The 21,318-nt window shown below is 34.5% G+C and overlaps 4 protein-coding genes and 1 non-coding gene across 5 annotated transcripts; 1 reads left to right on the top strand and 4 right to left on the bottom strand.

Annotated features, from left to right (window-relative positions):
- Positions 1–2,300: 2,300 nt before the first annotated feature.
- Positions 2,301–5,229, bottom strand: LOC110823510 (putative 6-phosphogluconolactonase 4, chloroplastic). Its single transcript, XM_022053904.2, has 3 exons — positions 4,691–5,229; positions 4,330–4,465; positions 2,301–2,945 (listed from the first exon to the last, which is right to left on the bottom strand). Exons 1-3 carry the CDS (start codon positions 5,065–5,067, stop codon positions 2,481–2,483), a joined length of 978 nt encoding a protein of 325 aa, XP_021909596.2. The 5' UTR covers positions 5,068–5,229; the 3' UTR covers positions 2,301–2,480.
- A 1,779-nt stretch (positions 5,230–7,008) lies between these two features.
- Positions 7,009–8,967, top strand: LOC110823431 (ubiquitin-ribosomal protein eL40 fusion protein). Its single transcript, XM_022053810.2, has 5 exons — positions 7,009–7,168; positions 7,295–7,381; positions 7,953–8,055; positions 8,543–8,609; positions 8,730–8,967. The coding sequence occupies exons 1-5, from the start codon at positions 7,066–7,068 to the stop codon at positions 8,754–8,756; spliced, it is 387 nt and encodes a 128-aa protein (XP_021909502.1). The 5' UTR covers positions 7,009–7,065; the 3' UTR covers positions 8,757–8,967.
- A 146-nt stretch (positions 8,968–9,113) lies between these two features.
- Positions 9,114–11,810, bottom strand: PLR1 (NAD(P)-linked oxidoreductase superfamily protein). The gene is made up of 9 exons (XM_022053809.2): positions 11,634–11,810; positions 11,298–11,526; positions 11,133–11,226; positions 10,866–10,989; positions 10,347–10,448; positions 9,979–10,130; positions 9,801–9,894; positions 9,440–9,621; positions 9,114–9,362 (listed from the first exon to the last, which is right to left on the bottom strand). Exons 1-9 carry the CDS (start codon positions 11,763–11,765, stop codon positions 9,359–9,361), a joined length of 1,113 nt encoding a protein of 370 aa, XP_021909501.2. The 5' UTR covers positions 11,766–11,810; the 3' UTR covers positions 9,114–9,358.
- A 57-nt stretch (positions 11,811–11,867) lies between these two features.
- Positions 11,868–11,947, bottom strand: TRNAL-UAG (transfer RNA leucine (anticodon UAG)). The gene has a single exon. It is a non-coding gene; the product is annotated as a tRNA-Leu (tRNA).
- Positions 11,948–12,378: 431 nt separating this feature from the next.
- On the bottom strand, positions 12,379–13,957 carry LOC110823517 (homeobox-leucine zipper protein ATHB-12-like). The gene is made up of 2 exons (XM_022053912.2): positions 13,448–13,957; positions 12,379–13,347 (listed from the first exon to the last, which is right to left on the bottom strand). Exons 1-2 carry the CDS (start codon positions 13,814–13,816, stop codon positions 12,985–12,987), a joined length of 732 nt encoding a protein of 243 aa, XP_021909604.1. The 5' UTR covers positions 13,817–13,957; the 3' UTR covers positions 12,379–12,984.
- Positions 13,958–21,318: the final 7,361 nt, after the last annotated feature.

Consider the following 21,318-nt stretch of genomic DNA (forward strand, 5'->3'; position numbering starts at 1 on the left):
AGGCATGGCATTTCTTTCCTATAATTTAATTCACAGGCCCCAATACATATTATATGTATATATATGAAAAATATATATATATATATATTGTGATGATTGTTGGTCTCCTTTCCTTTTTTAAACTAGAAACTAATGTATATTAGTTTTATATTAGCTAGTAACGGAGGTTACTTAAATCTAAATTTATATATGTTATAAAATTATAATTAATTTTAATAAGTAAAAAATAATATTTAATTATTAATATTTTTTATTATCTCTGTTTTCTCTCGTAGAATTTCGAGTAATTTTTACATATCAAAATTAAAATTTATCTATAGTTTAATTCAACATAAATAATTAATATTATTTTTAAAAAATTAAATATAAATATTTTTTTCTTTTTTATACACTAATCAAGAATAGTGTATTTTTAATTTTATGCAACAATTTAAATATTAGGTAAAAAATAATGGTTAGTTTAAGACCCATTAATTAATTTACTAAAATTTTGACACATATTTTTATAGTAATAAATTTATATATATTTTTTATTTTATGAAGAATAAAATTATAAAAAAAAATGCATAGTATAATTTGATATAGAAAATAAGAATTAAGTTATAATTATAAAATTATTTTTGCTATAATTATCTTTAATTTTTTAGTATATATTATAATTTTTATTTATTCATATAATCAAAACTTATAAAAAAAAAATTTGAACAATTTTTGTCCTATGTTAATTCGTAAGGTCCCAAAAACCAGACAATGAAAATGATGAGACAAAAAACGTTTTTTATTTTCTTGTGCTGCAAAAAATCTGCCACCGATAATAATAACTACAACAATCATAAAACACCATTGGCATGGTGCATGTTATATATATGATATTTGTAAGTGACCATCATGGGAATCATCTTTTCTGTAGGGTCATGACTCATGATGACCATTATATATGTGCATACACACACATATATACGAATGTACATATATATATATATATATATGTGTGTGCATGTTGCAAGCATGCTCAAGGCCAAAGCTTTAATTTCTTTAATCATGGAAAAGGATTAAAGGGAAGAAAATGGAGGGTCCAAAGAAAATAAAAGCTTTATCTGTTTTCGTGGGACAGTGACTCCACATTAAGGTGTATTTGTATCAGTGAGCCATAGGCTAATGAACTCCTGTATATACATATATATATATGTATGTATGTATGTATGTATGTATTCATCAATTTCTTTTTCATCGTTCATAATATCTTATGGCACTTTATTCTGGGTTCATGCTCTTTGGAGCTGTTGTTATTAATTTGTAAATTTCGTTTGCCATATTTTTTACCCATTTTGGTCTGTAAAAAAGACTCCCTGTACATTATATATATATATAGAGAGAGAGAGAGAGAGAGAGAGAGAGAGAGGAGAGTTTATATGTACATATAATTAATTGCTTAGAAGATAAGATCCGAATGTCAAGGGCAATAAGAAGGTTTTCAGGCGTAGAAGAGGAGGTTCAACGCCATGAATGCGAGCAGAATTGATTAAGAAGCGCATTATCATCTTGGGCCAAGTGTCGGTTGCTTCAAACGGAAGACAGTGTTTGTTTTTTGACTTGTAGAGAAAAAGAAGAAGGAAAAAAAGAAACCAAGCCTGACTCGTTGTTGGATAGAAAAGGAAATATACCAAACGTTACCTTATCATCTTGTATTTCACAAGTAAAAATGAAGACGTAACCAAAGCACCCAACAAAAATATATACATATATATAAATAATCTTAAAAGCTCCCTATTTTGGCAAATGTGTATTATGAGCTGAAGATAATATTTGATTTATTGTATACACATATATATATGTATACAATATCTAAAGTATAGAATTCATGGATATCAAGGTTAAAAAAAAAAATCAATTTTTTAAAGATTTGTAATGACTAAAATCAATGTACAAGAAGAAAAATACTCCTACAAGCTTGAAGCTATAATGTAATTAGTAAGCATTAGTTTTCCAATTGTTAACTGTGGAAGGTTTTGTTGTAAAAATTGTAATGCAAGAATATATGCATGTTATATTATCTCTCTCTCTCTCTCTCTCTCTCTATATATATATATATATACATGGGCCGTTGCCTTTTGCACCACAAAAGTCCCGAATGGATCATGAAGATGGTCCAGTGTTCATCACATAAAATGAGTCCAGTAAGTTGCTGGCAGCCATGGATCCATCTGATTGAGGGAACCTACAAATTTCCTTGTCCTTAGGAATCATTTAAGAATCTACCTTATGAATCTATGATGATTTGGGGAGGAAGACAAAGAAGGTGAATAAACTTGTTAAATGAAACCATAAATAATCATATTAAGTTGTACATACATATTTTATTCAAAATCCATCAGTACTTGCATACCACTAGAACTCGCAATCCAATGGCAAACTACCTTCTCTTACAACCTTCCTAATACCTCAAAGACAAAGCCGGAAAAGCTTAAACATGAAACTCCCTACAGCTTCGAAGCTGCATCTTTATCCAGAAACCAAGCTAGTTCCCCTTCAGGGGAAACCATCTGAACAGGCAGAATATCAGGGCTTTGGCTATCGCCCAATGCTGCATGCACGGGGCCAGCTTTCCCGGCACCACATATCACAAGTGCAATATATGCAGATGAGTTAATAACGGGAAAAGTAAATGTGATTCTCTCTGGAGGTGGTTTTGGTGAGTCTTTAATGAAGGTAACCCATTTTTCGTTCTCCTTGACAAGGGGATGCCCTGGAAAGAGAGAAGCTACGTGCCCATCAGGGCCCATGCCTAGAAGCATGAGATCGAACTTTGGGAACCCAGAAATTGATGAAGTTTCAATCACCTTGTTTGTAACCAAATGTTTGAGGCAGGTCGCATAATCATCAGCTGCACCCTCCGGTGAGAGTGCATCATTTATGGCATAGACATTACCGGGTAGAATAGGTACCTGAAAGAAAAGTAAAATAAACAAACATCACAAAGGGATGTGAAATTTGTGACATGATTTAGAGGGAAGAAAATTAATGGACTAAGGTTCAATATAAAGTAGACCAATCTAAACAGCCAGATATCTCAATCAAAAGCTCTTATATACTAATGATGGATGTGAAGTTTCCAGTAGTAACTTCAAACTAACCAACCACAAAAATTTATGTTGAGGCTATATTGGAAAGATAAGGAACTTCATTCTGAAATTTATTTAAATTATGAGAGGGTGAATATTTCTATATAATCATAAAAAGTAAGCCTTCCTCAGAAAAGAGGGAAAAAAAAAAAAAAAGCATACGGACACTTCCAAATGAAATTGAGGCAACAAGTTCCACCAACTTTGATGCAACTTGAAATGTATATATCAATTCCACTTCTAATTGTCTAGAAGCTCCATTTTTATCATTTTGTGAGAGATCTACATGTTCTCATAATTAGAAAATCCTGGATTTCCAAATAACCACCATGAAAAAAAAGAACAGAAAAATTCTATTTGCCTCATGCACAGCTAGTGTGAATTCAATCACCATGCCCAGCAAAAACTAGAGCAGCCTTTTCTCTATAGTAAAAGGTATAGTATATTGCCGAGTATGTACAAGCAGTACAGCAACTTACCAAAAGCATTGATGGAATGCACGAACAGATGATTCTATCAGAAACGAATCAGATTATTTTCATTGGAAAATAAAAACTAAACAAATTGCATTCTCCATGGCTAGCAATGTAATTTATTGTTTGGTCCCCAAGAGATTGAACGAGCTATCTTGCATAATAAGATGCCATATTATTTCCATAGGAAGGCATGTGGAGGGAACTGAAATTCAATATGTTGCTCCCGTTGAGATCTATAACTGGCCTAAGGATACATTAAAACAAATCCAAAAACTTTGTGGAATTTATTTACAAACTCTACAGATGGTCCAAGAATAATAATTTATACATTCTATTGGAAATACTAAAAGAATTCTGAGTTCTGTTCATTTAATTTAGAATTCTCCATTCTAATTCTGTATAAAATTTCGAAAATTTTGATGATATTCTACTTGGATTAAGTGTGTATTTCCAAATAAATTTTAAAAAAATTCTGAACTGAGTCAAACAGAGCCGAAGTCTGTCATGGAGGTCATCATCACAAATTACAATGACAATCCAAAAAAGTTCATCTCCTGCAAACCTAATACAATAAGAACACTCCTTGTAGTATGATGCCATGAGCTTCAAGTTTCAGTAAATGATAAACTTAAAAGTCAAAGGAACCATCTTCGTTAGCCTTGTCAAGCAAAGTCTTTGTAATTTTAAGCCTAAAATTTGCACTATATTCAACAGTAAACAAGAAATCTGACCTTAGAGAGAAATCCATCGTACGCTAGTTTGTAGTTGCTGTCAACATGATCCTTAGGAACAACTCTCTCGTCAACCCAGAAAACATGCCATTTCGACCAATCAATCGAGTCAATGTATGGCGGTTCCACTAATTTCCTAAAATTCCAAAACCAATTCATTAGCAAAAAAGAAAGATAAAGCTAAAGCTAAATCCAGTGGATTAAAATTTAAAACTAGCATGTCACAGGATCTGGCCAATCAGGAAGACAATTTGGAGTGATTGAATTATAGTCAAAGTCAAATGCTGAAGCTAAAATATGATCCGGCTCCAAACAGCTCAATAATCTATTGCAACGAGTTAAATTGGAGAATGACTTATACCTGAGGGACTTGATGAGGGAACCGCCGGACAAGACAACCGTAAAAGCACTTCTCTCCTTGGTGAACTTCTCGGACAAATCGGCAGTATATTTTGCCAAAGAAACCGACAGATCCTCCTCGCTATCAAACACCTCCACCTTTTTCTCTTTGCTTTTCCCCGTCGCCATCCCGGCCACCGAAGCTCTCACGCTACGATTAAACCGATCGGGATTCTGCACCAATTTGAAACCGGACGAGAAGCGAATAAGCCTGCCGGGAACTGCACTCACGCGCTGCGAGAATAGTAAGATGTTCGGCTTTTTAGAAGACAGATTTCGTGGGAACGAGTAGAGAGATGTACGGACATAAGAGTGGAGAGAGAGATGATAAGAGGCCATGCGTAGTGAGCAGAAATGGAGTAATTATAGCGGAGGAGATTGACAGCGATGCGCAGGGGGATTGGCACTTGGGCTTGTTGGTGCAGAGTGGACAAGTGATTCCGGTTTGGTTTGGTGAGGAGGTGACGGGCCGAGCGATGCTGGCCGGCGAAATGGAGAGACACGTGTGTGTGATTACTTATAAAGGGTTTTTTTTTGGATTTTAGGGGAATAAAAAAATAAACAAAAAAACTTTTTTCATTATTAAATAATATAAATTTTCAATAATTTTTTACTGTGAAAATAAATAAATTGGCGCCGTAATGTTATCATATTTTTTTATAAAATTAAAATAGAAGATTCGTATTTATAAACTTTAGTTTATTTTTTCAGTTAAAGACTTTTATTATTATTATTTTATTTTACATCTAAAGTAATTTTAAAAATATTTATTTTATTTTTAGTTTTATTATCAATGAAAAAAAATTATAGATTATAATAATTTAATCTTGATCGAATTTATAACGAAAATTAAAAAAATAAATAAAAATTAAACTAATTTATATTAGGTTTGTTTTGCTCCCTATTATGAAATTTTAATTTGAATAAGTAAATTAAAATAATTTTTAAATATTTTAATATTATTAAGAATAAAAAATTATCTTTTTATTAAAAAAATTAAGCAACTTTTATTAAACTCAAATAATTTTAAAGCATAATATGTATATATATATATATAATAACCGAATAAAATAAAATAACAAATCAAATGAATTTGTCAGTGAGACAGACTCTTGTATTATTATAATATTTAAGAGAAAATAACTGATTAAATTTGTGCATAATATAGGAAATAGTCATAATGTCTCTAAAAAACCATTATACTAAGCAAGGTTGTCAGTGTATATATTATTATTCGTGTGAACATATATGATTTTTAACTCAAAGTAACGTGTTAATTAATATCTAAACTCATAACAATGTATATATCATAATGAAGTGCTGAGTTTCTTTCTCGAAATATGTAAGTAAAAATGGGTGACTCAGTCTCTGATAATCTTTTTGAGACTTTATATTTAAACGACCTACAATTCTTTTAGAACATTATAAATTTCAATATGAATGAACGATTTATGTTACAAATTGTACATGAAACTAATAATTTAATCGTCATAACTATCATAAACGATGTCCTGACAGCCGCATTGCTAAGATCACCCAAAGCATAAGTTGTCAGTATTTACATTAAACCAACAATTTAAAGTAGCACACCAACAAAATTAGAGAAAAAAACTACTACCAATAGTAATATCCTGACTGACTTAAGATATACAAATTGAAATTCTATAATCAATATAAAAATTACTACGATATCAAATGTTGTATAATTATTCTCGTCATCATGAACAAACATATTTATAATTTTTTAAATCAATAAGACTATGGAGTTGCGTCGAAAAAATGTAACATATTATACTATATTATATATATATATATTAATGTAGAATAATATAATATATATTATAATATTATGGATAAAATATAATATTATATATATAAATATATTTTTTATTTTTAATTAGTATGGACCGAGATTGATCGGAACATACCGATTTCCTCGATCCATACCTTCATAAATTGAGAACGGGACAAAAAATAAACACCCCTAGTAAAAACCTTAATATTCTAATATAAAAGCATATAACACTATATTATGCATGTATATATATATATATATTTATGTAGAATAATATAAGATAATATATAAAGATATATGTTATAATATTATGTATGAAATGCACATATTATATACATATATAAAAATATATATTTTTTTTATTAATAGTTATGGGCCGAGATTGACCGAAACGGACCGGCTTCCTCGGTCCCTACCTCCCTGAACCAAGGACCGGACGGGAAATGAACAACCCTGCTAAAAACCCTAATATTCCAATATAAAGACATGTAGTTCATGATCACAAGCCGCTTGGAAAGACAAGGGAGGCAGAGCTCAGAAAAATGCAGATCTTCGTGAAAACGCTCACCGGAAAGACCATAACCCTAGAGGTTGAATCCAGCGACACAATCGACAATGTCAAAGCGAAGATCCAGGACAAGGAAGGTGTGCTCTTGATCGAACTCTCTATTTCATTTATTTAATTTTGATTTTGATTTTGTTTCGAACCGTTGTTGAGTTCAAGTGGTGACTTGGTGGTTGATTGTGAGGATTTCGGTGTAAAAATTTCAGGAATCCCGCCGGACCAGCAGAGGCTGATATTTGCAGGGAAGCAGCTTGAAGATGGTCGTACTCTCGCCGATTACAACATTCAGAAAGGTTACTATTCAGTATCTTATGTTGTTTGGTTATCGAGAAAAAAAAGTGAAGTGAAGATAAGGAAAGTGAACGTTTCATAGTTCGATAGCCTCGCGAAAGATACTAGAAATTTAGTGTTATATATGGTTGCTGATTAGGCTGAGCGAGGTGTTAGAAAATCCAGTATCAGGTTTTCTGCGTTGCTAGACAGAATTTAGTCTATTGAAATAATTAGTAGCATGATACGTTTCACGCAATTGTTGAATGTTGGACTGAAGGTTAGCATTTCCTGTTTAAAAGCGTACTTTGTGCAGTTATTTTCCATACAATTCTTTGTGGATCTCATATTCCGTGGAGAATAATATAGGAGGATTAACAAATTGTTGGTTGATAAATACTGTCACGGGTTTTTGTTTCTAAGTTAGAGACACAGGCCATTTCATGCTGATAACGCTGTGTATATGGTGAACTTGATTTTTGATTTTAAATTCAACTATATTACATGGAGTCCCATTAAATTTACTATGTTTTCCCATCGTCAACCTTGTTGCGGACTGGAAGGAGTAATGATCTTGTTTGTGCATTTCCTCAGAATCAACTCTCCACCTGGTTCTAAGGCTTCGTGGTGGGATTATTGAGCCTTCTTTGATGGCATTGGCAAGAAAATATAACCAGGACAAGATGATCTGCCGCAAGTAAGTTTCAACATTCCAATTTATTAATTCAATTGTTTTTATAGGATTCACGTTGGTAATGATGTTACCTATCATCCACTGTTGAACAAATTTTACGAAATTTTGTAGTTAAAATGTTGATTGTAGTTCATGTATGGTCATTGGCATACTTCCTCACATCTGGATTTTAGAATTTAGCTTTTTATCGGAGTTAACTATTTCTCTAGAATTTAGATTTTAGAATTTAGCTATAAATTTGTGTTATTTAATGAGTTGAATTTTTAGAGGATTTATCCACATTATCTCGGGTTATCACGGTCAAATGTTAGTTTCATCTCATCAATCATTGTCTCTCATTATGTCATTTATTAATATTGTTCTAAGGCTCTCATTTTTCAGCATCACATAGAGACTTGAAATAAACACACTTGAACTTGGTCAAACTCAAATCTATGTTGGGATTGACTACATAATTTTGCTAACTATCATTTGATAAATTTTACTGTAGATGTTATGCACGTCTTCACCCCCGTGCTGTGAACTGTAGGAAGAAGAAGTGTGGCCACAGCAACCAGGTAAGATACATAGTTTGCACACTTCTCTGAAGATTTTGCAAACTTGTCCAAGTATTTAGATTTGTTCCATTTTGATGCTTCATCTGATTGATGTATTGTTCTTGTAACTTTGTGTTGCAGTTGAGGCCAAAGAAGAAGATCAAGTAGACTGCTGGGTGTGGAAGCAATGCCAAAATTTTTACTAGTTTTATTGAAGTCAGTGTACTTTTCTTTTTCATTTTGAACAACCTAGTACCCGAAGAGCTATAGACATGTTTTTTGAACAAAGAAGTCTTGGATAATCTGGTTTTTGTCATGCTTTTATGTCAGGCACTTCATTTTTGTTAAGAATGCTACATCCCATTTCTCACTTTTTTCACATTTTGGATTACTGTCTGCATTTCATGCTTGTTAGCTCTGTTGGCATCATATTGATTGCCGCCATGATAATCAAAAAATATTACTAGAATATTTTTATTATACAGTTACTGAACCAGTATCAAATATTAGAAAGGGATTGTGCTCTAATATAAACGCATATGGTTAGTTTATTTTAGAATTCATGTTCATGTATAACTGGATACTGAAGAAATTACAGGCAGATAATGTGGTGTTCATGATGCTCATTCTTCGGAGTAGACAGTTCTAATTGCAGTTAACTCCCACAATCTCAATTTGCTCAGGGATTTGCCTGTTCTTAACGTCATTTTCAATTTTCCCACCATCTTCCGAGAGTGAAAATTTGTGAGGTATCACCTTGATTACATTCATCATCTGTCACAAAGTCTATAATGTTAGAAACTACTTGATCTTTTTGAAACAATGGTGGGGAGGAAGAGAAGCTAACCCACCTTGTTTGGAAAATGTTTTGGATCATCTTCCCGGGTGACTCCCGAGCTGCATATTCCAACTGAAGCAATTCATCAGAGCTGAGCCGCCAACCAAGTGCTCCCAAATTTTCCTCTGCTTGCTTTAGTGTCTTCACACCAGGTATCGGAATGGTTCCCTTGCTGATGCACCAGTTTATTGCTACCTGGCAATTGTCACAATGATTTAGTTAATAAGAGAGGAGACTGCTGTCTCCGAACGCTCACACAAAAAGATGTTACCATTTTTCAAATGAACAAAGTGTAGATGTATCTGGTCTAACAACCAATACGCCAGTAGATTATGGTTATTATATTCATATAACATAAAGTGAGAACTAGATACCTGAGGTATAGTTTTGCGCCTTTTCTGTGCTATTTCTCGAAGTGAGCTCAATAAAGGCTCCAACCCAGGAAGAATTTGCCTGAACAGGAAGGACCTGATCCAAGAGAAAATCACCATCAGATATGATGGAATGATGTTGCCATCTTTTATCAGTTGTTGAAGGAAAAAAGAACAGTACCGTGGTCCGGATGGGAGTTTAGAAGGTGTATATTTCCCGGTAAGCATTCCCAATCCCAGAGGACTATACGAAATCAATCGAATACCAAGAGCATCACATATATTCTTAATCTCCTGCTGATCTTCTCCTATGCTTAGCAAAGAAAATTGCACCTGAAATCAGGGTCTTTTTAAAGGTAAGATCAACACCACCATGTAACTGCAGCTATTGAATGTATTGTACAGATTGTTAGAAGATTGAAATCAAACTTCAACTTTTACTAGATTTGTAATCATCAGGTCCTGCCATCTGAAGCAGGGACCTGGATGGAACTCAGACAATGAGTCCTATGATAAGTAACCTTTGACGAACCCATAAGAAGAAAATACCTGAGCCGAGCATAGGGGAACTCCTCGAGCTTTGAGGTAATCGTGTATCTTCACGAGCTGTTTAGGTCCATAGTTACTAACTCCAACAGCTCGAACTAAACCCTGAACAGCAACATTCCCATGATTTCATCAACTAACAAAAATATTCTTTTACAATTTCACCTTAATATACATTTGAAAAGTTAGGGAATTACGTTATCTTGAACTTCTAGTATCTGAAAAATAGGAGTTCTTGATTAATGCAGGAATACTATTGTCGCCATTTTTGTTTAATAAAATACGAAATTGGATGACTGACTGATTTTAAACCGAAAAGGAATAATAGGAAATCTTTCAATAACATAAGTTGATTTTTCTCGGTAGATATCCAATGGTAAAACCAAATAAAAAACGGATTAGTATATTGATTTATACTTAAAAAAATCTAAAAAGAGAATTTTTAGGATTGAAACTGACAAATCTCATATCTTTATAATAGCAGAAAAGCTCTATTGTTTTGAAAGTAAGAATTCTAGTAACCTTTTGGTACATTGCCACTAAACCATCCCAAAGAGCTAATTCTTGTGGAGGAGCATAATTTGCAGTAGACCAATGAAGCTGCCCTATTCCAATTTGTTCAATCTGAAGCCGGTCCAGAGAGGCCCTAAAATAAAACCGCCCTTCAAATTTGGATTATCAGATTTAGAAGCAGTACTAGAAAGACAGACATTCATGGGGTGAATATGGGTAAAGAAGATCTTCATATATTTATATCTATATATATAATCTTGGTCGGAGAAGTCAGACCTGCATGCTTTCACAAACTGTCCTGGCGTCAAACGCCATGGATATGCTGCAAACTTTGTAGCAATTACAATGTCTTCTCGTATCCGCCGCCTTCCTGAAAAAAAAAAACAGAAGTCAATTTTGAGCTTAAGGGTATGTTTGGATGGAGGTGAGAAAATAGATTACCCTGAAATTCTCTGATGAACTTTCCGAGAAGTTTTTCGCTCCGCCCGTTAAGCCTCCCCGTGCCGTAAGAATCAGCTGTGTCGAACAAATTGATGCCGTTCTCCACAGCCAAAATAAAAATCTGTTGAAGCTCAGTGTCCATGGATTCCTGATACCCCCATAGGAGCTGGTTGCCCCACGCCCAGGTTCCAAACCCCATTGGAGACACACTCAGCGGACCCATCTTGACCTGCTCGTTACCATATAAGAATCACCAATATTTCAGTAAATATATAAGCTTCGTTGTAATTGGGTATATATGTATGTATATGTATGTGTATGTGTATATGTATATACCTTTTGCCATGGCCAAAACGCAGGGAGCTTGAGCGCCTTCAAGGGTGAAGATGGAAGTGAGATTTGATTCGAAGGGCTGCAACATCTTATGCGCGCCATGGGAGTTAAGAATGAGAACTTCATAGCCATCATTTTCTCTTGGTTTCGGAAGCGGGCGTAGAAGAACTTGAAGGGAAGATTCTGTGGCTAAAATTAGATATGGGAGATCGAAGGGGCAAAAAATAAAATAAAAATTGACAGCTGTGGGATTTGAACCCACGCCCTTTCGGACCAGAGCCTAAATCTGGCGCCTTAGACCACTCGGCCAAACTGTCTTGTTGTTAGGGGGAACATTCATTAAATTTTTGTTTTAAAATTTTAAGCTAGTAATATCAAATATTAATTGTTAGTGGAGATCGCTGGTGGGTTATCTTCTTCTTTATTCTTTTGTAAAAAGGGTAAAACCTAGTTGCAAAATTTGACAAGAGCCTGGAATATAATACAGGCTTAAAAGTATTATATAATAATCAACCATAACTTAGTTTAATTGGTGGTGTATTCTTTTCTTTATAAAAATTTATAAGTTTGAGTTAAATTGTACTTTCAAATATATTTTATTTAAATTGTATTATAATTAGTGTACATATATCATTTAATTGATAAATATATATATTTTTTATTAAAATAGTATGTCACATGTAAAAATAGTTAAAAAAAAAAACTCTCTTATCTAAATGACAAAAGAATTAAATTCTGGTCCTAAATATTTCACGCTCAAAAAAATCCATCGTAATGTATTACATCATAACATTTAATATTCGTACAAAATAACCCAAAATACAAATTGATAATTTAAATACGAATGTACATCAATGACAATACAATCAATGATATCACAATCTACCAACAAAAATATTAAGTAACATAAAAATCGAGCCCAAATCAGAGAGGTAGAAGTACCAACTATCATGGTAAATGATGGTCGATCGGTAATTATAAGTTTCTAAACTACTTTTTCTCTGTAATTTCAAGAACTCTGCCACCCTCCCTCTCCACTTTTATCATTTATGTCCAGAGGACCTGTTCTTGCTCCTTGATTTTTTCCTCTTTGATCTTGCACTAACCACTTCCTTTTCTTCATGACGGTGAAACAACTGACTCTTCACAAATTTTTCTGTCATATGCTGGTTTGAAATTTAATTTGAAGCCCACAAGTTTGTACTCTGCATTTACTTCAAATGCTCCATTAACATCCTTTATATTTGCTGCTTCGTCTTCCTTGTCCTTTTTGTTTCAGAGTCAGAGCAAACCTAGAGAACAAACGACTGAAAATCCATCACTCAAGCTCTATATTTATAGCGTTATCAAGTTTTCAAGTCCAGAAATCTAGCCAGTTTGAGCTGCTACATGACTGATCAAACAAAGTCTCTGAATCAAACCCATGATCCCATTTCTCATTTGATCCCAATGAACCATCTGTTTGTTCTTCAATTTTCTGAACTCTAAATCTTTCTTCTTCACCCCGCAGTTCAGGTTCTGTGCTATATTCATGGCTTGAAGACATAATTAACCCACAAGGATCACCTGATTTTTCCTGCAATAAACTCTGGTTTCCTTCTGGGTCACACTTGATTTTTGGCTCTCCGCAAGTATAATCCATTTTGCTTCCTCCCAAATCCTCCGTTCCAGAATTTACATCCTGACTTCTGGTTCTCAATTCACTTAGTTTCCGAAGCTGTTTCGAGAAGAAAAACGTTTACGACTTCTATTTTCTGGCTCAAGACACATTACAAGAATAGAGTTAAAAAGAAATAAGTGATGATATTCATATATACCTGTACGAGCAAGGCTTGTTTCTCCTTCTCCAAGGACTCAAACTGTGAAGCTAAGCTTTCATAACTACCTTTAAGTGCTCTGTACTCGTGCTCAAGTTGCTTAGATTTCCACCTAGCTCTCTTGTTCTGAAACCATATAGCAACTTGCCGAGGCTGCAGCCCAAGCTCTCCGGCTACCTGCAACTTCTTCCTCGGCTCCAGCCTCGTCTCCGACTCGAAAATGGTCTCCAATAACCTGATCTGCTCATCACTGAACCTCCTCTTGTTCTTCATCCTATTCTTCTTTTTCCTTTGCTGACTGCAACAGTTTGTTTCTGCTGCTTCTGGGTTTTCTTTCTCGTGACGATCATCATCATCACTTCCCTCCATCACCTTTTATGTGTATGTACTTGGGTTTATGATCTCTGTGGGTGTTGTGTTTTTGAAGCTTTTAGCAATGGCGGTTTTCCGGTACAAGTGTAATTGAGAAGAATATATAGTGGGCCATGAAGAGGAAAGTATTTCACATGGTTGCTTATATGGGCGAGAGTTTGGAGTGAAGGGAATGGAGTTGGATATCGTGTAGCTTTTTTCTTCTTGTTCCTTGTGGATATCTCTAAATGTCTGCTTCTGTCTAATTAATTTTCTTTCTTTCTTTTTTTTTTTTTGACTTTCATAATTTCTAATGATAGAATTATTGCTTTCATTTTTCTTTTGGGCGTTTTCAAATGGTCTACACATTCCTTTACATGTTTTTGCATATTATATATATACATATATATATATATTATTAATAAAAAAGTTATTAAGAATTTTTAATTCCCCTAATCAAAAATTTTTTATCAAATCATATTAGTACGGTAACTTTCAACTTAAATAATTTTAATTTTAATCAATCTGTAGTTAATCGTATAATTAATATTTAAACTGATATTATTAACCGTGCTAACTTTAGTACGAAAGTTATGCGCGAACGTAACGCTCACAACCTCCCTCTAAACCTAACTAACAACTGTTTGAAATTCTATTTATAAATGGATAAAATTTTTATTTTAACAGAGACCGACTCATTTTTAAAATAATTAAATAAAAGAGCAATAATAATTTTTTTTTTGTTCTATTCTATAATTTTTCATTAAAAATGATAACATAAATTTACAATAGTAAATTTAAAAAATAAATAAAGTAATTTTGAATTATATATTAACTACGTAAATTTATTACAACCTATCAAACAATTAGTATATAATATATTTAGTTTAATATAATATATAATAAACTTACATAAGTAAAACTTCTAATTTGACTCTCCAATATATATATATATATATATATAAATCATTAAACTAAAATCCATTAAGTTAACTCTACTCAAGTCGGACTAAAAGAACAACCAAAGTCCTTTTTGTACTTGCAAATAGATGTATGCATTTCATTTTTGAATATGATGTCCAATCTTTCGAGCACCTAATATATAAACATGTATACATCTATGTATCTATATATTTTAATTTTGTTTAAACAATGCTAAAAATGAAGAAAATCATGACATTAAATCAAAATATTAGAAACATAAATAAATTAAGTTAAAATATAAAATTATAACCTTTATAATTAATTGTTTATTTTATTATAAAATTTATATGTATGATTAAATTATTATGTTTAAAAAATCAAATTATTTTATTAAATACAAAAAAAAATATTATAATATAAAAAATAATAAGTCAAGTTGTTATAGATGAAACAAATTAAGTTAAAATATAAAATTTTACTTTTTATAATTAATTATCTATTTTATATTCTACTTGTAATATATATATATATATATATATTAATAAAACAGTCATTATTAACATACAAAATTCAAATTTTGAATATCTAATGTAATTTAAAAATTGGTTTGGTTAAAAAGAAATGGGTAATTCTTTGATTTTTAGTTGAGAGTAGTGAGTATGGTAATATATACATATACATACATACATATGTGTGTGTGTGTGTGTGTGTGTGTGTGATGATGATGAAGAAAAGGAATTAGATGAGGATGATGAACAGTTTCGCCTAATACAAACAAAATGAGAAAAAAAGCATGAGTAATATCTATGATATTTTTGGCTTTGGACACTGAAATGATTACTAATGTCAAGGAAAATATGAAAAAGAAAGAAGATATAATAAGCTTTTTTTGTATTTATAGCTAATCATCCTAGGTGTTTTTTTGGGCCTACCATCATCTCTTTGCTGCTTTGGTCTCTACCACATTTATATGATGCCCACATGACATTTCCTTTGTCATTATCAATGGGGATGTAATCGTTTTTGTAGTAACTGGATGTAAAAAAAAAAAAAATATATGTATGTATATATGTGTGTATAGTAACAATTATAGACGGAAAACAGTGTTGTTTGGAGAAAAGAAGGAGGAAACGGCGTCGTTTAGAGAAGAGGAGGAGGAAACAGCGTCGTTTAGAGAAGAGGAGGAGCAAACAGCGTCGTTTGGAGAAGAGGAGGAGGAAACGGTATCGTTTGGAGGAAACGGTGTCGTTTGGTGAAGAGGATGAGGAAATGGCGTTGTTTGGAGAAGAGGAGGAGGAAACGACGTCGTTTAGAGAAGAGGGAGTGGACGGTTGGGATGAGGTGAGATGGACGGGCAGGATGAAAGGCAGTTGGGGTATAAATTGTAACACCCCAATTATTATTATTATTATTATTATTATTTTATTTTAATTTTTGGGAAAATGGGTAAAAATTAGGTTCTATGGGTGTTTTTGAAAAGAAAATTAAAAACCGGAGGTCAAAACATAATTTAGAAAAATTACGTCACGTCAGCAGCCCCGGCCAACTAGGACACCCCGCGTGGCAGAGAAGCTGACGCAGGAGGCCACACGGAAGGGAGCCACATGGGCAATTCGTTCCCGCGCGCACGAACGGCCCAGATCAAAAGTGCGTACAGACGGCCTGGATTGCATGCACACAGACGGCCCAGATTGAATTGCACACGAACGACCCAGATTGCATCGCGATGAACGACTCAGATTCATTTCTTTTTTAATTACGATCGGACGACCTAAATTAAATCGCAATGGACGGCTCATATTAAAAGCGGAAGGTTATAAATAATCTCATCCACACCCAAACCCTAACCCTAGCCGCCAGAGCTCTTGCCAGAGAAGACAGCTCAGCCGTTGGGGAACCAACCGCCGTCGCACCGGAGCACTTTCCAGCCGCCAAACGAGGTAAAAATTCTCTCATTGGCTCAGAATTCGATTCTAAACCCACTTGTGACCAAATCAGAGCCAAAACACCAAATCGCGACTCGAGCCGGAGGAGTCGTTGCACCGGAGAGCCCCGCTGCCGGTAAGTTTCGATTTTTTGTATTTTTTCGGCCCACCGAAGGCCCTAGGGGTGTTTTCTCATAGGAACCAATATAAGTTTGGCCGAATTCGGTCGAAAACGGCCGGAAACAGCCAACCTGAGGCGGATCGCGGCGGTGCCGTTGCTGGAGCACAACGGAGCCACCGTGCTAGAATTCTAAAATTGGCCGAATAGGCCTTGGGTCTGATTTTGAGTTATTTGGAACATGTGTAGGTACCGTAAGCGCGTTTACGAGAAAAAAAATTCAGGGGATCCAGGGACTGCCGTAGGCGTAGTAAAAATCTAGTTTTCGGCTTTGTTTAAAGTATTCATGTTTATGTGAGAAATAGAAAACTAAGAAAAAAATAGAAAATGTATGTGAATTGATCAATGAATAAGTTGACAGTCTCACTGGATATCCTGGAAGATGGTGAATGGACCGGATCCATAGGGAATCCTACCGGGAACGTTATCTCATACCGGATGGGGTATGGAGACTTTAAATATTTTGGCGTTCATACCAGACGAGGTATTGAGGTTTATTGTTTGGTGCCCATACCGGATGGGGTATGGGGACGGCCTTGGAAATTAAGTTTGTTGAGGGAATGATTCACGTGTAGCGGGGACCCCTATGGGTCCCTATGGATACTAGTAGGCTGATGAAAAAGGGGTCAATTATTGTTTGATTATTGAAATATAAAATTATGACATGTACTATGTTACAGATTATGTATGAACTTATGATATCTATGACGTTATTGTTTTCATAGGTCGTTTTTATAAATTCCACTGAGGTAAGTGGACGGTAAATGGTTTGATTATTGATAAATAAATTTACTTGAAACTTGTGCTCCATTGGTTATTTTTAGTTTTCTACCAACTTTTACTTCTGTGACAGTGATATAGTGTGATGTCTTTACTGAGTTAGTGTAGCTCATTCCTTACTTAACCGTTTTAGATCAGAAGGACTTGGTTCCCGAGTCCGATTTACAAGAAGACGGCGAGTAGTGACCTAGATGTTTATTAGTTTCTCTTATAGTCTTTTATTTCCAGTATTTTTTTAGATGATTTATTTTCGGTATTGTTAGTACGTTTAAGTTATTGTGTAAATGATATTAACCAGAACCTTTTATTTCGCTTCCGCACTTATATTCTTTATATACTTTTTTTTTTAAATATTCAGGACCGTTACATAAATAGGAAAATGGAAAGAAAAAAAAAAGAAAAGTAAGAGGAAAGAAAAGAAAGAAAATAGAGAAAGGAGGTCGGAGGGAAGAGAAGGTTCGAGAAAGAGAGAGAAAAGAGCCGGAGCGGGGAGGAACGAGAAGAGAGAGAGAAGGAAAAAGAGGATGGGGACGGTGCGAGCCACAGGAGGAAGAAAGATGGAGATGAGAGGTACGATAAATCTTAAGTTTTATGTGTAGGTTTGGTGTGACAGTAGGTTGAGTAATCTAGGCTTCGGTTGGGATATGGAACAGAAAACTATGATTCAGGGATTAGGCAGGTGGAGATAATAGGTGGAAGCGTGGAGGTGTGAAGGATGTACATGGAGGAGGTCGCAGGAGGAGAGAGAATGAAGAAGTCGATAAGTGAGGAGGTCCGTGAGAGAGAGGAAATGTTGTGTGAGTATGAGTGGTGGTACATGGGGGAGGCCGCAGGAGGAGAGAGTGAATGAGGAGTTTGGTGAGTGAGTGAGGTCCGTGAGAGAGAGGAGATGTTGTGTAAGTATGAGTAGAGGTTATGGAGGAGGCCGCATGATGAGAGAGTGAATGAGAAGTTTGGTGAGTGAGTGAGGTCCGTGAGAGAGAGGAGGTAAGTAAGGAGGTCTATGAGAGAGAGAAAATGTTGTGTGAGTATGAGTGGCGGTACATGGAGGAAGCTGCGGGAGGAGAAAGTGAATGAGGAGTTTGGTGAGTGAGTGAGGTCCGTGAGAGAGAGGAGATGTTGTATGAGTATAAGTGGAGGTTTATGGAGGAGGCCGCGGGAGGAGAAAGAAGGAGGAGTTCGGTGAGTGAGTGTGATTCTTGTGAGAGAAGAAATGATGTGTGGTTATGAGTGGAGGTAAGCATAAAAGGCTGGAGTGTGTGTATGCTGGAAATTAGGGAGTAGAAAAGGGAGGCCTGTAGAGCGGGGGTATGAGGGATCGAGATAGAGGTGTATTGGGGTTGTGGTGTGCGGGTATAAGTCATACATAGGTTGGTATAGTTGCTATAAATGTAGTAGTTGGTAAGTGAACATTACTGGTGTGTGTGTTAGGTGTTAGTGTGTGTATTAAGTGTTAGTATGTGTCATATGGGGAGACGTGTGTAGGTTCTGTATACAGGCTAAAAGAATAGGGGGACCTCAGGACAATGTTGTGGAGTAAAAATGGGGTGATGTTATTCTTGAGTTGGCAACATTGAGGGGACACCGATATTGGTTGTCGTTACCTAGAAAGAGTAAATTGATCGCCGATAGTAGTGATAGTAGGGAGACTCCGACGGGCAAGGGGTTGGATTGCCGATATTGGTGACGGAAAAAAAAGGTATCTGTGTGTGTGTGTGGCCTGTTAGGGGTCGAGGGATAAACAGTTCATTGATGGTCACCGATACTGGTGATGGGTCAGAACATTTATACGGTTGGGGGTGACGTCAGGGGACGGGCACACTTTATATGCGTAATATTTAAAACACTGGGGGTAAGTATTAGTCCTGTGTAGTTCCAGGATGGTAAGAAGGTATGACTTAGGTTACAGAGATAGAATACATATAAAAATACTAGGTTTCATATTGTTGCATATGATACTTGTAACTTAATTTTTACTGTACTGAGTTATATGTACTCACTCTTTATTATTCACAAATGAAGTAGGGATGAAGTCGGGATCGGAGTTGCCAATTTCTGAGTCTAGCATATAGAGCAACAGTGCAAGGATTTTATTGGTGGAATTGAGTGTGTAAAAGTTAGTGATAGTGTAGATAGTGTGTCTGCTTGGAGTGTATAAAGTTATATTTCACTATGATGTTACTTGTATGGTAGTAAGTTTATCTTTGATATTGAATAATAGATTGTAGTAGTGTTTTTATGTGTGCGACTGATTTGGGATAAAACTTTCGTATTTGGTCAGTGATATGTTTTATACTATGCATTTAAAAAAAAAAAGGGCGTTACAGTTGGTATCAAAGTAAACTGAGAATACTATTAATGGGTATCACTATTTTGCAGGTATATCAAATGAGGTGACGAAGAAGGGACGGGGCCGACCCCGTCGCGAATCTGCTCTGGGGGCGCAGGGCTCATCGGAAGTCCCACGACAAGCACTGTGGTTCCACCAGGTGCCACTCGCTGCATTTCAAGGGCCGCCCCCGTACCACCCCGTGCCCCCTCCCGTACAGTCGAGACCCGCTACTGGTCCATTGGCAACCCATGTGGGGCAGTCCGACGTGCAACAAGATGACTTTAACTGGCTATGCATAGTAGTATAGAGCCTAGCTACTATGATCAGAGATAGAGAATTACGGTTGGAGACTTATTATTGAGGATTGCACGATGCTATTAGCTATTCCTTCGGATGTTTCGGTAAATTGGGTTTAGGAGACGAGATTGCCAATTTTTACATTTGGGAAAGTTTTTCCTCAAATATTGATGTACTCATTTCCTGATATGATTGAATGAATTGCTTTTAAAAAAAATAATATTTTATAAATAATTTTTTAGATAGAGTTATTTTAAAATTTTAATTTTTAGTTATTTTTGTAGATTTCGACATCCTAATAATTAAAATATGTGTTTAATTTTTAAATAAAATTAAAAATATATTAACGTATTAGTTTTTAATAACTTTTTCTCGTTATAATTTATTTCTTAACATTTTACATATGTTTGAAAATTTTAAAAACAATTTATTTTTAAAAAAATTATAAATATTTATAATTCATTACAATATGCTAAAAAAAATTAATTTTTTGTCTTTAATTCTAAAAATCTTGCTTGATTTATAATAATTTAAATGTAACTTTTTTCCATATAACTTATTAATTAATTTCATGTAAATTTAGATATCAAACATATTCCAAAACATGTGGGTAAATTTGGCTTTTCGAATTTTTGTTTTTGCACGGTGGGACCATAAATAACATCACAAGCCACTACAAAGTATGTACGTACTGGTGTGGTGTTAGTGAAAACGGCAACCTACGTTGTCGTTAAACGGCCGTGATTGCTGCCTCTGAATTCTTCTCCGTTAGGTTCTAAACTTTGTTTCAAAAATTCTTTTGTTGTTTTCCTGATGAGACACGTGTTGAATGCATATTGTGCCACGTGGATTACAGAAACAACGTGCGTGGGCTGATTTTCTTTTCTTGTTTGATCAATACTCCTTGTTTTTTTTTTTTTAGTTCGACGTCTAATTATTAAAAATTTAAATATTTTCAAATGATTTTTTTGATAATTTTTATTTAATAAAAATAAAAACAAATGATTTTTTTAAAAAATTATTTTATTTTCAGATATTCTAAAATTAAATTTAATCTTATTTGAACGGGCGTGGTCAACGCCTG

This window comes from Carica papaya, chromosome 9 (genome assembly GCF_054855325.1).
Source record: "Carica papaya isolate Zhongbai chromosome 9, ASM5485532v1, whole genome shotgun sequence".
NCBI classification, from domain to species: domain Eukaryota; kingdom Viridiplantae; phylum Streptophyta; class Magnoliopsida; order Brassicales; family Caricaceae; genus Carica; species Carica papaya.